The 13,998-nt window shown below is 36.1% G+C and overlaps 2 protein-coding genes across 3 annotated transcripts; both read right to left on the bottom strand.

The window, feature by feature from the left end:
* Window positions 1-2,955: 2,955 nt before the first annotated feature.
* Window positions 2,956-10,010, bottom strand: LOC147543566 (guanine nucleotide-binding protein alpha-2 subunit-like). 2 transcript variants are annotated; one of them, XM_086634404.1, is made up of 14 exons: window positions 9,657-10,010; window positions 7,419-7,483; window positions 7,230-7,302; window positions 6,754-6,791; window positions 6,586-6,675; window positions 6,364-6,441; window positions 6,019-6,126; window positions 5,765-5,866; window positions 5,466-5,521; window positions 4,604-4,723; window positions 4,391-4,484; window positions 4,249-4,308; window positions 4,081-4,160; window positions 2,956-3,465 (listed from the first exon to the last, which is right to left on the bottom strand). In XM_086634404.1, exons 2-14 carry the CDS (start codon window positions 7,479-7,481, stop codon window positions 3,288-3,290), a joined length of 1,140 nt encoding a protein of 379 aa, XP_086490530.1. In that variant the 5' UTR covers window positions 7,482-7,483; window positions 9,657-10,010; the 3' UTR covers window positions 2,956-3,287. The 2 variants fall into 2 exon arrangements, with proteins under 2 accessions (XP_086490530.1, XP_086490529.1); XM_086634403.1 differs by lacking the exon at window positions 9,657-10,010 and having other exon boundaries at window positions 7,419-7,545.
* A 1,353-nt stretch (window positions 10,011-11,363) lies between these two features.
* Window positions 11,364-13,248, bottom strand: LOC147543565 (F-box protein At5g07610-like). The gene has a single exon (XM_086636149.1). The coding sequence runs from the start codon at window positions 13,073-13,075 to the stop codon at window positions 11,843-11,845; it is 1,233 nt and encodes a 410-aa protein (XP_086492275.1). The 5' UTR covers window positions 13,076-13,248; the 3' UTR covers window positions 11,364-11,842.
* Between the last annotated feature and the right edge of the window lie 750 nt (window positions 13,249-13,998).

Here is a 13,998-nt window from a genome sequence, read left to right as displayed (position 1 = left end):
GAGGCCGGCAAACGATGCCTTTGAAGAACTTATATGCTAAGCACAAAGAAAGATGCTATTATACACCACTAGCATCAAATAGTTGGGTGCGTCTATACGCGTCCTTCTTTTTTACTCGTGGGACTCCCTCTCTCTTAGCATTCAATAGGTTGAGGTAGTCTGAGGACGCTTAAACTAAATCTAATCTGAACTAGATTTAAACAACACCAATTAGCGTTGAATTCCTTCAGAATGTTTAAATTTGTGGATTTTGAGTCCGAACTCTACAGAGTGGCAAGAGAGGGATGGAAGAGCAAAAACATGAAAGGCATTTAGAGGCACATGTTATGAGAAAATAAGTTATTTGGGCATCTCTCGAGACGACGAAAGAATGAATAATGTGCATTCACACCTCACCAAGCGACGTAATTAAGTGTGTGAGGAAATAATACATTGCAAAAACACGACCTGAAATCCGGGTGTACTAATCTCAGATTAGTAGAAATATGATTCTTCTTATTGAGATTAAACGACGGTTCTTAGCAAAAATGGACTTTCCACCCATAACGTCCTAAACCTTAGCAGCCTTAATATTTTTCTCGTAATTTGACATCCATACCCAAACCTAACATATGAGGAGTTTTTTTTTCGATGAAGGTTCTAGGAACCCACCTTAAAGTCTTCGATACTTACTAAGTTTGAGCACCACCTATAGTCAGTCTTCAAACGGCCCCAACAAGTAGGGCCTACCACAATCTCCAACCTTTGGGGACAAGCTATCTTGGCTCTGATGCCATCTCTAACACCTAAACCCTGAACAATTATCAATGTTATCACCGCTTTTAACATCCGGACACAAGTCTATGGATGTGGGTTTTGTTTCTAACGAAGGCTCTACAAACTCACCCAAATCCCTCGACTCTTAGTAAGTTTAAGGACGCGATCATAGCCCAAGCTTCATACGGTTCCAAGACAATATTGGACTATCACAACTTTATCACACTATTGTCTCTTTTAACCAAAATCCACCTCCTTTTACCAGATGAGTTTCATTACTGGGGCGAACGTCTCATTTGTGAATGTGTGCAAAACTCTGCTCACTTAAGAATTTTACCAAACACAAATCCTTGTAAGTAAACTAACAATACATAAGCAAGCAACAAACACATGAAAATTACTTAAATATCACACATAAACCACAACAATGGTATACCTGTTTCACCAAAAATGGGGTTACATCCACAACAAAAGATGGTGATTACACTAATGAAAATTGTAAATTACATTAAAACTAGAGTTCAAGGTCGGTTTTAACCCAACCGGCGAACAATGTCCAGCTTGGGGATAAACCGACAAACGAAACAAAAACTGAAACTATGTGTATCAGTGTATATAAACACCCTTCGACACCTACACCCCATTAGGAACACGCCTCACCATAACAGAGTGTTCAAAACCTCCACCTCGATGAGAACCCCCTCATCTCCAATGCGTAAGTGGAGAGGTGCCCTCAGTCCTGCGACAGTGAATGACATTAATGGTGTGTTTGGTTGCAGGATTCCTATCAAAAGTGAGATTTGGTAGGAATCATGAATCCTTGGTCTGTTTGGCTACCAAGAATCCTAGGACTCTTGAATCCTAAGGATTCCTAATTCCAAAATTTGTATGGGACCAAAATCCCACCCTACCTTCTAGGATTGCTAGGATTTTGGATTAATAAACCTAAATTTCAAACTTAAAATCAACAAAAACTTATTTCCCTTTTACAAAATAATTATTTTTTGAAAAATCGTTATTTTCTTAAAAAATCATTATTTTTTTCAAAAATTATTATTTTTTTTCAAAAATCATTATTTTTTTATAAAAATCATTATTTTCTAAAAAAATCATTATTTTCTTAAATTATTACTTAAAAAAAATTATTATATTTTTTTCAAAGATCATTATATTTTTTTCAAAGATCATTATTTTTTTTGAAGAACAATGATTTTTGAAAAATAATTATTTTGTAGAAGGAATAACTATTTTTTGAAAAAAATAATGTTTTTTTAAAAATAATGATTTTCAAAAATAATGATTTTGGAAAAAATAATGATTTTCAAAAATAATGATTTTGGAAAAAATAATGATTTTTGAAAAAAAAAAAATAATTTTCGAAAAAATAATGATTTTGAAAAAATAATGATTTTGAAAAAAATAATATTTTTAAAATAATTATTTTGTAGAAAGAAATAACTATTTTTGAAATTTTCGTGAAAAAAAAAAGTTTAATGAAATTTCAGTTACCTAGAGAAAATATTTGGATGAGATTTTGTTTTTGGATACTATTCATGAATTTGAAGGGTATTATTTTAATTAGAATCTTATTTTGTAAGAATCCAAATATAATAGACAAACAAACCAAAGGATTCTAAATCAAGAATCTTAGAATTCTTATTGGTTACCAAACAAACCAAAAGAAACCATTTGGATTCATGAATCCGTGGAATCATGAATCCCAAGGACTCATGAATCGGTAGATTCATGAATCCTGCAACCAAACGCACCATAAGCAAGTTTAATCAATGCTTAAATTTTTCTTTAGATTTTTAATTTAGGATTTCGGCTTGTTTGGTCAAAGAGGATCCGATTCAGATTTGGGTTGTTTGCTAGAGGAAGAATTTGTTTGTTTATGTCGACGGTTCGCAAGATTCCAAACCTCTTAGACCGGCTACTTCCCGAACTATTCAAATATAGTTTGTTCGAAGAAGAATTTGTTTTTTTCTCGCTCCTGCTTCTTTGCTCGAAGAAGAATTTAACAAAAATGAAACAAGCTTTATGCCCATAATGGATTTGCTTGTAGAAACACTATAACATTACAATACTTCTACAACAAATACCAATCAATTAGAAAGTTCAAATATGAGCAAAAAGTTTTGAATTATATAATTTTACGTAAAAAAATGATAACATATAACATGTACATCTGTTTCACAATAATATCGAAAACAAATGTACGCAGTTTCTGTACACAAACTCATTAAATCTTGTTTTGCTCACAGCAAAAAGAAAAAAAAAATCATCATATTTTGAATAATAATCTAAGAACGCGAAAAAAACTACATAAAAATGATCTGAAACAAACATATCATAGATACCTAGGAGAAACAGATGAATATTAGGCTGTGATGGAAGTCAGAAAAATGCTTTTAAATTCTCTGCTTAACTTCAACAATATGATGAGGAGATTCATTTGCCTATAAGGAGATTATCGACGATAAATTTGCAGCATGAACTTACTACCAATTTGTTTCTAGTTCTTCTTCCGGTCAGAGTAAACCTGCTTCGAGAAGGTTTCTCCTTCTTAAAGTTTCATCCACCAATTTGAATGTTTTCTTTACAAGCTTTTGATCTAAGGCTGTAGTTCGATAGACTTTAAAAACACGATCCACACGATCAGGGCCGGTGCTTTGGAAGTACAGTTCTTCAAATTTCTTCTTTACGAATCTGGACCAAAGTTGAGTAATAAGAATCGGGATAAGTAATTGGAGTTATAATCTTAAAGGAACATACTTGGAAAAGTCATTCACATGAATCTAGGAATCTAGTACATGTTAGGGCATACGCCGCACAATGAACCCACAAGCCGGCAAAACTAAAATGTAGCTTGAGCCCGAATATTTGGGATCTCTGTCGAGCCACCTATCTCACCCTTTCTTTGTTTATTTCTTCATTTTGTATAGATAACAAATGGGAGAAAAGTGCATAATTTAATCTTCCCATACTATTAATATTTATGTTTATACAAGTTTAAGAGCAATGCTTAACTGAGTGATCGAGTCACTTGGCTAGCTCAAAGCTTAGAGCTCGGGCCAGGCCTGACCTCTGGGCCCAGCCCCTTAAGCGGACAATCTACTAAATATAGCCTGGACATAAAGTATTTAAGGATCTAAAATCTCTACAATAATGTCTATCTGTGAATACAGACTGTATTCACAGTTAAATTTAACTATTAGTTCTAGGATATTCATGACGGTACGAGTATAATTTGGTTTCTGAGAAGTCGAAAACAGGTTCAAATATAAGCTGTGTGTGCGTGTGCGTGCAGCAAGAAAACCTTACTCGTACGCATGCTCAATCTGCTGTTTTCCCGTTGATTCAGGCTGGTAATCTTTGAACCAATCGCAAACATTAAGTGGCACCTAGAAAAGATACAGTACTAAGAATCAATCTAAATGATAGATTAAAATCTGTGGATAGAATGTTAAATGTTAAGAGGGGAAGTCTTACTTTTAGGACCTTCCTCTCGAATATGTCGAACTTGTTAAGGAACAGCATGAAGGATGTTTTCTAAGTAAGAAAAGACAAGGCCTTCGGTCACCCAGAAAAAATAAATAATGTCCAAACTGAGACGAAAATCCTAGAATATAACCTCAAAACACGGGTGCTTTAGAACCCAATCAAATAGTTCTTTCGTCTCCATCATCCGGTTCTTGTTATCATCCTCAAAAAGAGTTTGGTCATACCTGGATCATCATTATCATATGGGAATGTCTTCAGTTCAATTTATATACACACATTTGGAGAGACTAAATGATATGCATGATATTTAGAACTCAACGTAATTGACGAAAATGATTCTCACTCGCTAATCGCAGCACTGACCCCTTCAAATAAATGAATCCATTTTCTTCTCTCATTTCTTTGCCCTCCAACATCGAAGAGTCCATAAATTTCAGCACTTTTTTTGTTCTCTCCGACGGGGCTGCAAAAGTATTTTTTGATTCAGAAAATCTCTTACATATCTAGTAAAGGAGGAAATGAACAATTAGCTACTAATACAATCATATATCATTCAACTACCACACTTGAACAGTTCACGCTAGTTCTTTTATATCCTCCATCTAAAGGACGCAAAGAACAATTAATTGCGTGTACCTAGAACTTCTGATCTTAAACGATTTGTGTATTAGTTTTACAGAAAATGAGAAAAAAAAAGATAAAAATATTCTATTTCGAATTATATTATTTAAAAATTTAATTATTCCTAGAAAGACCACAGGAAAATTACAGCTTCCATATCTAAAGCCCTGAATAATATACAGACAGACCGAAAGGAAGTCTGATACTCTGATATATGGAGGCCATTTCAACAATAATAAATGCATTAATCTAAGACGCCAAGTTAACCCATATTAGGGAGAAGCATTTAGTTCCACCCTCTAGCTCTTTTATCAATGCGCAGCACATTTTTTACAAGCTATTTATCCTTGTAAGTTGTAGAACTATTTTCTATCTCCTAAAAGGTGAACTTTAAGGAAGAATATAACAAGAGCAGTCCAATCAATTTTCGATATGAGATTAAATGGGTTTCCAATTTGAATGCGTTAAATCCACACAGTTCAAGTGTGTGAAACTCTTAGCACTAAGAACTCTGACTGCTCTAATGTCTGTACGTCAATCTTGTAGAAGTTTAAAGCTTTTTGCATCATTATTCAACAGCACACCTGAATTCTATTTCTACAACTCCAGTTGTGCGAACTCTTGCATAAAGTACATCTTCCTGCAATAGGAAAGAGGTTAAGATATTCATTTTGTTCTTGGAGGTAAGAGTTAAAGAGTAACTTTTATCATGATTAATCTAATTGATAGCAAAAGGCATAATCCCTACAGTAGAGTTGCTTCAGAAAGAGGAATTCAGTCACTTGATATTGTTATGTGTTCAAGTGTTTATTTTGTTAAACCATAGATACCCAAGCTATTCACATGTCCAGTAGAAAAAGACATGAATCTTTGCAAATCAAACCTTTGTTGGGACATAATTCACATCAGACACTCTTTGCACATTATCCATGAAATATTGTGCACAATCTGGGACTTGCACTTCATTTCCACGGGTATAAGTTTCCTGCGTATCCATGGTTAAATTAACTATCAAGGATTGTCTATGCAGAATAAGAGAAGTTTGGCAAGTTATCTTAGATATGTCATCAATAAAGAACAAACACGAAGGAAGATGAGGATAGCCTTCTAGCATCATCCATTGGAAGCAAAAATTACCTGAATTGCAGGATCTCTCCAAAAAGTTTCTATCTCTTCCGCAAGCTCTGCAGTCAGGTGTGGATGATCCAACCTGCCTCCAATTACTGATAGTTTCTCTCCAATATCCTGATACACAGCAACAGATGATTTCTTTAACAAGGATTTTGAAATAAGCAGTTATAGTATTGACTATTGAGTACAAATAGATACGCAAAATTACATAACCAGTTAGCTATAAAGTTATCTATAAATAGAAGTTCAACAATAACAGTACAATAACCGGTTAGGCGGTTATATATAACCGGTTAGGCAGCTATATGCATTGAATTGCGGAGTGTTTTAGAAACCAAACGAGACACATGCCTGATTTTCAGGAGATAAAACATATTTTGATGAATCTTCCTCGGTCTGAGAGAACTCCTTTGCTCCATCATGTAATATCTGTTGATACATAAAAGAAATATAATTATCCACAATGACTACAACTTTCACATACATAGGACTTTGACATATTTCTTCAGCAAAGTGCACATGATACATTTGCAAACAAGAAATAACCAACACACCCTTTTCGGTGTTGCGTACTTTAATTGTCTGGTAGACATTGGCATAGATAACTGAGGTATAGCTCTTCAGTTCGGTGTCATCAAAACCAGTTTGATATAAAAGCTTTATCTGCACAGGAAGATAGATATTAAGGAAAGGAGCAAAATAAATGTTACACTATAATACAAATATTGTTTAATAGATCACCTGCTTAAAAATTGTCGACTTCCCTGACTCTCCAGCCCCTTCAACAACAAAAAATATGTCAACCAAATTATAAGGGGAAAAAATATGTTAAACTTCAATACCAAATTAAGTAGCACCCAAGATAATGGAAAACTCGAAGACGCTTCATTTCTTCATTTGAAAGCACTGATCTAAGAATTTGGCAGAGCAAAAGAGAGAACATTCCTTAGTAGATAGCAAACTGGATAAGAGACGGTGAGTAAATAATTGGCTGACTGGACCAATTAATGATTTCGACAAAAATTTATTGAAGTCTAGCCTAGCAAACATGAGCGCGGTGGAAGCTATTCATTTGGCTGCAACCATGTGATGTGTCTCTAAAATAAAATCACTATATTGCAACATTTGAAGTCTGAGCCGATTCAAATGCAACCACTCATAAAAATAAGAGGTCATTATACCAAATAGGAATAATAACAAAACAAGCAGTATAATACCAAGTAAAAGAAGATTCTTGATATGCTTCTCAGCTTTTGTTTCTTGAGCGATGTGGCTCTCAATTTCTGCAGCCTGAAGACACATAAATTACGGCAAGTTGGAATTTGAAAACACAAGAACTGTAGAGTGATGAATGTATAATATCAACCGAAGCATCACCTCTCAGAGAGTCAGAGAAAATATATTACCTGTGCATTTTCTTCGGTATCACCTTCACTGTGATGGCTGTGTTTGCTACAGAATGAGCCCATTCCTTGAAATACAGTAGAAAGCATAGAACTTAACTAAGATACTCTGAGTTTTCAGAGGATCTTGGACTTGGAGTATACGATAGTTCTCCTACAAAAAGTAGTTGGATAAGGTAGTCAGAAGAAAATATTCATTTTTCAGAATTCCATAAGCAATGCATGTCTTGTGGCCATCTGCTTGACAATTTTGTCTCGGCGAGAGTTTTTCCACGAACACAACTACACAAGCGAAATGAATTAGGTCGGAAGTGGGATACAAGAAAATATATATGTATATTTCATCTTCTACGACTTAGTAGGGTCTTACCATTTTAAACAAATATTCAATAGAAAATGCCACAACCCCATCCACCATATATTGACCCATAGTTTTGTGAGAAACTGAGAATAGTTCAACATGGGAAATTGGTACTCCAGTAATCAAGAATATAATGAATCGGTCCACTCCACTCACTGCCAATTAGTTTTGACTTTGATGACTACAAACTTAACATGGTATTAGATGCTCTACGTCACCCAAAAAAAGGACACGCGTTACGCTTAAAGAACGCAGGCGAGGAGGCATGTGGGAATAGTACCACGTGGGGGAGAGGGTACTCTAGTAACCAAGAATATAATGTGTACGACCCTCTCCTGTCAATGCCAATTGGTTTTGAGTTGGATGACAACAAACTTAACAAGTTGTAACTTTTTCCAATCTATCGTGTTACCGACCTATCGTCCACATACTATTGTGTTCTAATAATCCAAATGGTTGTCCAGAAAAATACTAATAACACACAGCAAAACTAACAATTTGGAGCAATTTTAACAATGTATTAGAAGAATTTTTTTTTCAGAAGCTCATCGCTATGCAAATTACTAAAACAACAAAACAAGAGAATAAAATCCAATCAACTGAACTGATAACAAAAACACCACTAGATCTACAACATTTCCCTTAGGTCAAATACATATTATGTCTCTGATTCAAAAAAGTTCATTATAAACAAATGAAGAACACTAAGGTGTCGTTTAGCAACCAAAAGTAGAAGTACTTTTGCTTGTAGTAGAAGTTCTTTTGCTTTAAAAAAGTAAAAAAGTTTCAAAAGTATATTTGGCAAAAATGTTATTTATAAGTAAAAAAGTCAAAAAGTTAGTTTGGTAACTCAATTTACTTTCGATAATTTTATTTTTCTTTCTCATAGAGATACTTGATTTTAATTGAATTTATGTATGATTTCCACGATTACTCTTGTATAGGAAGTAATGGTGATATTGGTGGTAGTGGATGTGCCATAAAGGTATTGTTATGGGGTGTGGTGGTGGTTGAGGTTTGATGGTGGTGGTGGTGGTATAGAGGTATGATGGTGGCATCGGTGGTGGTGAGGTATGATGGTGGCGATGGTGGTGGTGGAAGTATGGTGGTGGTGATGGTGGAAATGTGGTGGTGGTTGGGATACGATGGTGGTGGTGAGTGATAGTGACGGAGTTATGGTGGTGGTGGTATGGTGATTGTAGTAAAGGTGGTGAATAAGATATGTAGGTGGTAATGATGGAAGTATGGTGGTGAAGGTACTGTGGTGGTGGTGAAGGAATGGTGGTGGTGGTGGCGGCGGCGGTGAAGGTACGGTGGTGGTGGCGGTGAAGGTACGGTGGTGGTGGCGGTGAAGGTACGGTGGTGGTGAAGGTACTGTAGTGGTGGTGAAGGTACAGGGATGGTGGTGGAGGTGGAGCTATGAGGTGGTTGTTGTCGACGTGTTGTGGTGTGTGGTTATGGTGGTGGTTGTATGAAGGTGGTGGTTAAGGTGTGGTGGTGGTAGTTGAGGTAGGGTGGTGGGGGAAGTGCAATGCTTGTTGTGGTGGTGGTGAAGGTAGAATGGTATGGTAGAAGTTTAGTTGTGTTAGTGGAGCGGAGATGGACAAAAAAAATCGTCAAGTAAAATTCATGCATGTCTCAAAAAAAAGTTATTTTACTTTGAAGTTAAAAGCTAAAAATTTTAACTTAAAAGAAAGTCAAATTTTAACTTAAATGAAGTCGGTAATTTTTGCGTACCAAACTAACTTTTTGATTTTTCTACTTAAGTAAGCAAAAAAGTAACTTATTTTAGTGTTGCCAAACGACACCTAACAAGATATCATCAACAAACAGGAAAGTAAAAGAACACAAAAAGCACAAGGAGAGTTTGAGTAACATACTTGTTAATCAGCAAATTCTCAGCTATATGCAACTAGACAACCAGCATACATAACTTGAATCCTTTAGCATTATCCAGTAAAACAACACAAGCACTAATCGACGGAGAGTTATAGAGAGAGAAACAAGAAGACGACAGAAACGATGCTGGATTTTGGCTTATTAATTATCCAGTATTTTGGCTTATTAATTATCCAGTTCGGAGTGATCGAACAATGGCGACATAAGTCGTAGGGGGAGAAAAATGTATAGATTCTAGAGAGAGAAAGAGAGCGTCGCTAGGAAATCTGGATAGACCGATGGAATAAGAAGAGAGAGAGAGAGACGATAGCTGTATGATTCCTGTTTCACTCAAATTAGTCACTCTTGGGAAGCTAGCGGGCGCTCTACATTACTACTACTATAAGCGCCTCTTTCCACATGAATCTTTCACTAATTTTGGATAGATTGGGGCGCCTAGAGAACTTATGTATGGCGCGTCTAGAAATTCTCGAATCTAGAAGGCTATAAGCTAGAATCTAGAGTAAAGATCAAAATAGTCTTGTCTTGTGAGGGGGAGTACACTTGGGAGTATGTTTGAGGGAGTCCCCCGTTCATTTTCCTTAACAATTTTACTTGTTTTTTTTCTCCTTCTTGGGACTAGTTAGGTTCAAGTGAAAGAAAAGTTGTGACTTGTGAAAGCCTATAAAAGACGAGGAGGCTCGGACTACAGCTAAGTTAGGACTATTATTAGTGACCCCGCCATTTTATTCCATGAGGGCTTCCTACATGTTCCATAGGTGATACAGAAAAGGTCCATTTTATTTCAGGATGGCTTCTTGCCATGGCATGACATGGACAGCCGCTTACCTGTGTTTATAGGTGAGTGAGGGTAATAACTCGTGTTCCTTTGCTTGGAGAAAAGTTTGAGGAAGCGTAATCTTAGCTGAAGTATAAATGTATAATCTTAACTCTTAAAAAAAAATTTGAAAAGTATAATTTTACTCATTGAAGAGATATAGCAAATCCTAGAAAGATATCCTTTTCCCTTGTGCTAGAACGCATTCTGGAGCGCCTAAATGAATTTTTTTTCAGTTTTACAAGTTTCCACATTTAAATATACACGCGTCCTAGATCCACTAGAGTTGGGATTAGTCAGGTCATTAGGTGTCAGAGAAAAGCCAGCCAGGATCACAGAATCCACCAGGATCGTTCTTGATTGATTTAGTTGGTGGAATCTGATGTCTGAGGCAGAAACTACTGGCCCAATTACGATAAAGTTTATATATTTCGCAATTATACCTTACTTTGTTCAACTTTGAGGAGAGAAAGAGAGGTGGAAGAGAGGAAAAAGAGATGGGGGAAAAGAGAGGACAAAGAAGTATAGTGATTAAAATAGAGGTGGTGGTCGAAAGTGGATATGGAATATGGTGGTCAGAGTATAACGTGGAGTGGTGGTGAAGATGGAAAAGAGGTAAAATCAAGCCATTCAGAAATGTCTCAATTTGGGTTGTCCTTATTGGTGGTGCGAGCTATGTAAAAAAACACTGCTATGCAAAAACCCTTGCGTACTCAAAACACTTCCGTCAATCTTTTTCGGGGCTTCCGGTAGTCAAGGATTGGGGCTATAGACAAAAAGTGGCGCCCTAAAGAGATTCATTTCAGTTAATATAGACAAGGCTCTGTCCCCCTGATAAACATTCAGAACAAATAGTTGAGACTAAACCAAATGAAAAAGCATGAATAGTTTCTTTAGTAGTAAATACTTCTTGAAAACATTACGAGGATAGAAGAGCAAGAGGAATAACCACTACTCAACCAAACACTAATACTCTAATCGCCAATCAACTTTAGATAGTTCAAAATAAAAATAACTAGCTAAGTTTCTTCAAAAATCAAGATAGAAAACCCATATGGGATAGCTTCCTCCTCAGAGATATACAAATATCTCAAGTGATCTGAATAGAGGGGGTTTCTAATGTCAACCTTCTGATGATATCCATCATACATACGAGTGAAGAGCATGGTTCTTGATTTCTACAAGTGATTCTTCACATATACTTCTTTCATGTGCATTTAGTAGAAAGATAAAAAACAAGAAAAGTATGAACCAAAAAGGACAATACCTAAATATACTGAGTAAGTCTTGAAGGAAACCCAAGAGAGACATGGAAACATCAAACATGAGTAGTCAAGCAGTGGTTAACAATTAAACAGAAGTTAGTGACTCAATATATTGATGGGCATGAAGCCAAAGATATGGAAACGGGTCGCCATCCCTCTCCCAGTTTGGTTCTATATCAGGAAGTTTCTTGAAGCTCATTTTTTTGATATCACAACGAAAGACATGGTCATATCCTACACGAAACACCATTCGCGGAGATCGTTCTTCTTTGTTTTCCTCTTCAAAAAGAAAGACACTGAAACCATAGTTCCCAATTATACCCGGATAAGAAGTAGTTAATAATTCAAGATTTACACGATACCTAAAATTCCACCCTATGTAATGAGTCTCCATTTCAAAGACATCAAGAAGCGTGTTACGCTCATTGCATATTCTAACTAGATACATATGACCTTTGCACTCCCCAAAGTATCCAATCCTCCCTTTATACTCCCCAAGAAGAATAGGAGGCAAAGGCATTTTCTTTACTAGTTCTTGCTCTAGATCGAAATAAAGAGAACCCGATTCATCTACCAAACTGCTAATCCAATGCAAGTTACCATTCCAGAATACACCCGCTATAAAAAACGTAATAACACGCCCTTTGAAAGGGGTTTCGCAAATCCTCCAAGCGGATGTTTTGGAGTCATAAATTTCAATAAAACATACATCTGGATTGGATCCTGTTACTGCAATGAAGACAACTTGATAATGTGGTGATTTAAGTGGATCAAAAGCTAAGCTGGCCATACAAGTTGTACCCTCATATCTCATATAAATTGAACCATCATATCTTACCTTACGTGTAGATGACAGAGGAGGAAGGATTTTGTATTGTTTAGTGGTGGGATTGAAGATGTAAAACTCGAGATGCTCATCCCAATGGTCGAGAGGATGAGAACTCAAACAGAGAAGAAGACCATTACAAGATGTTGTAATCCTTGATTTTCTCCACAAATCTTGATTGTTACCAAAAGGTAAGGCTTTGAAGGGAGTGAAGTCCGTCAAGCTGTTGCTGCCATTGACAGCTCCCTCCACGAAATTGATATGACTGTAACAACGCATTTGCAAGAAAATACCAGGGGTGGGAAGGGTTTTTCGACATATGAAATGGTTGAGAATGAAAGTTGGGTTGGAGATAAGTGAGTACCAATTTTTTGAAACAGACTTAAATACAAGGAGGGGTTTCCCAGGTAGACGAACTAGTATTTGAGTTAGGAGATCAACATTACTTGCTACTATTGATGATGGTGATGAAATCTCAGAAGACAACTCCATTATCTTAATGACTGATTAGAAACAAAAAGAGAGAGAGAGAGACAATACTTGATAAACAAGAAACAGAGGTACTAAGTGATGTGAATAACCTAAGATGAAATACACAAAAGATGTTCATAAGGAAAGGGGAAATCACTTACCTCACACACCAAATATCTTCCTGAGAGAGAGAGAGAGAGAGAGAGAGAGAGAGTTGGGGGTTTAAAGGTTTATGAGTAAAAAGGTAAAAGTTTCTTTTGTCATTTTTGGTGCCTAAACTGGTTTATTTGTATGAAGAAAAGCCAAAAAGAGGGTGGGTGAATGGGTAAGATGTCAAGGGAAGTTTTATAGGCCTCCCCACTTTTGTTAAAAGGCCTCCCCATGAACTATTTTACTAGGTAAAATTATCATTGAGGGGGGTCTTTTAACAAAAATGAAGGGGCCCTATAAAATCTCCCAAATGTGTCAATTGATAGTGGTTTATCCAATTTCGGTTCTCGAGTTGAACTTCAATTAGAACCAAAACCATTTTAATTGGGTTCTGAGAGTAACTCTAATCCTAGAGTGGCTATAAATAGTCTCACACCAAGAAGGATAATCCAGTGAACACGAATTAATGTCTAGGTCACCTCCATTCACTGCTGATTAAATTTTAGTTGGATGACCATAAACTTAACACAGTTTCACACATGCACAAATTTTAGGTCTAAGCTCCTCTTGAATCAGAGTTGATTTTTTAGGTTGAACCCCTTAAACTAATTTTGGATTGAAAAAATAATTATTTTAGAATTAAATTCATGTTAAGTTTGTGGTCATCTAACTCAAAACTAATTGGCAATGAGTAAAGAAAATATGGGCATTACCTTCTAGGTTTCCAAATAGCCCGTGGGATTTTTTTAGTGGTTGTGCGAAAAACGTGTGTGATCTTGTGTATGCGGGCGAAA

This window comes from Eschscholzia californica, unplaced genomic scaffold (genome assembly GCF_041429995.1).
Source record: "Eschscholzia californica isolate CP2 unplaced genomic scaffold, dmEscCali1.0.p SCAF_4, whole genome shotgun sequence".
In the NCBI taxonomy this organism is placed as follows: domain Eukaryota; kingdom Viridiplantae; phylum Streptophyta; class Magnoliopsida; order Ranunculales; family Papaveraceae; genus Eschscholzia; species Eschscholzia californica.
This window is presented reverse-complemented; position numbering and strand designations above follow the sequence as displayed.

What these genes read in the sequence shown, in the direction of transcription:
- LOC147543566 (XM_086634403.1), bottom strand. Translation starts at nt 7,505, where the DNA reads ATGCTTTCTACTGTATTTCAAGGAATGGGCTCATTCTGTAGCAAACAC. An exon ending in GTTGTAGAAATAGAATTCAG is followed by an intron (nt 4,724 to 5,465) that starts GTGTGCTGTTGA and finishes ATACTTTTGCAG; the next exon opens with CCCCGTCGGAGAGAACAAAA. An exon ending in CAGATTGAGCATGCGTACGA is followed by an intron (nt 3,466 to 4,080) that starts GTAAGGTTTTCT and finishes ACTTTGGTCCAG; the next exon opens with ATTCGTAAAGAAGAAATTTG.
- LOC147543565 (XM_086636149.1), bottom strand. Translation starts at nt 13,075, where the DNA reads ATGGAGTTGTCTTCTGAGATTTCATCACCATCATCAATAGTAGCAAGT.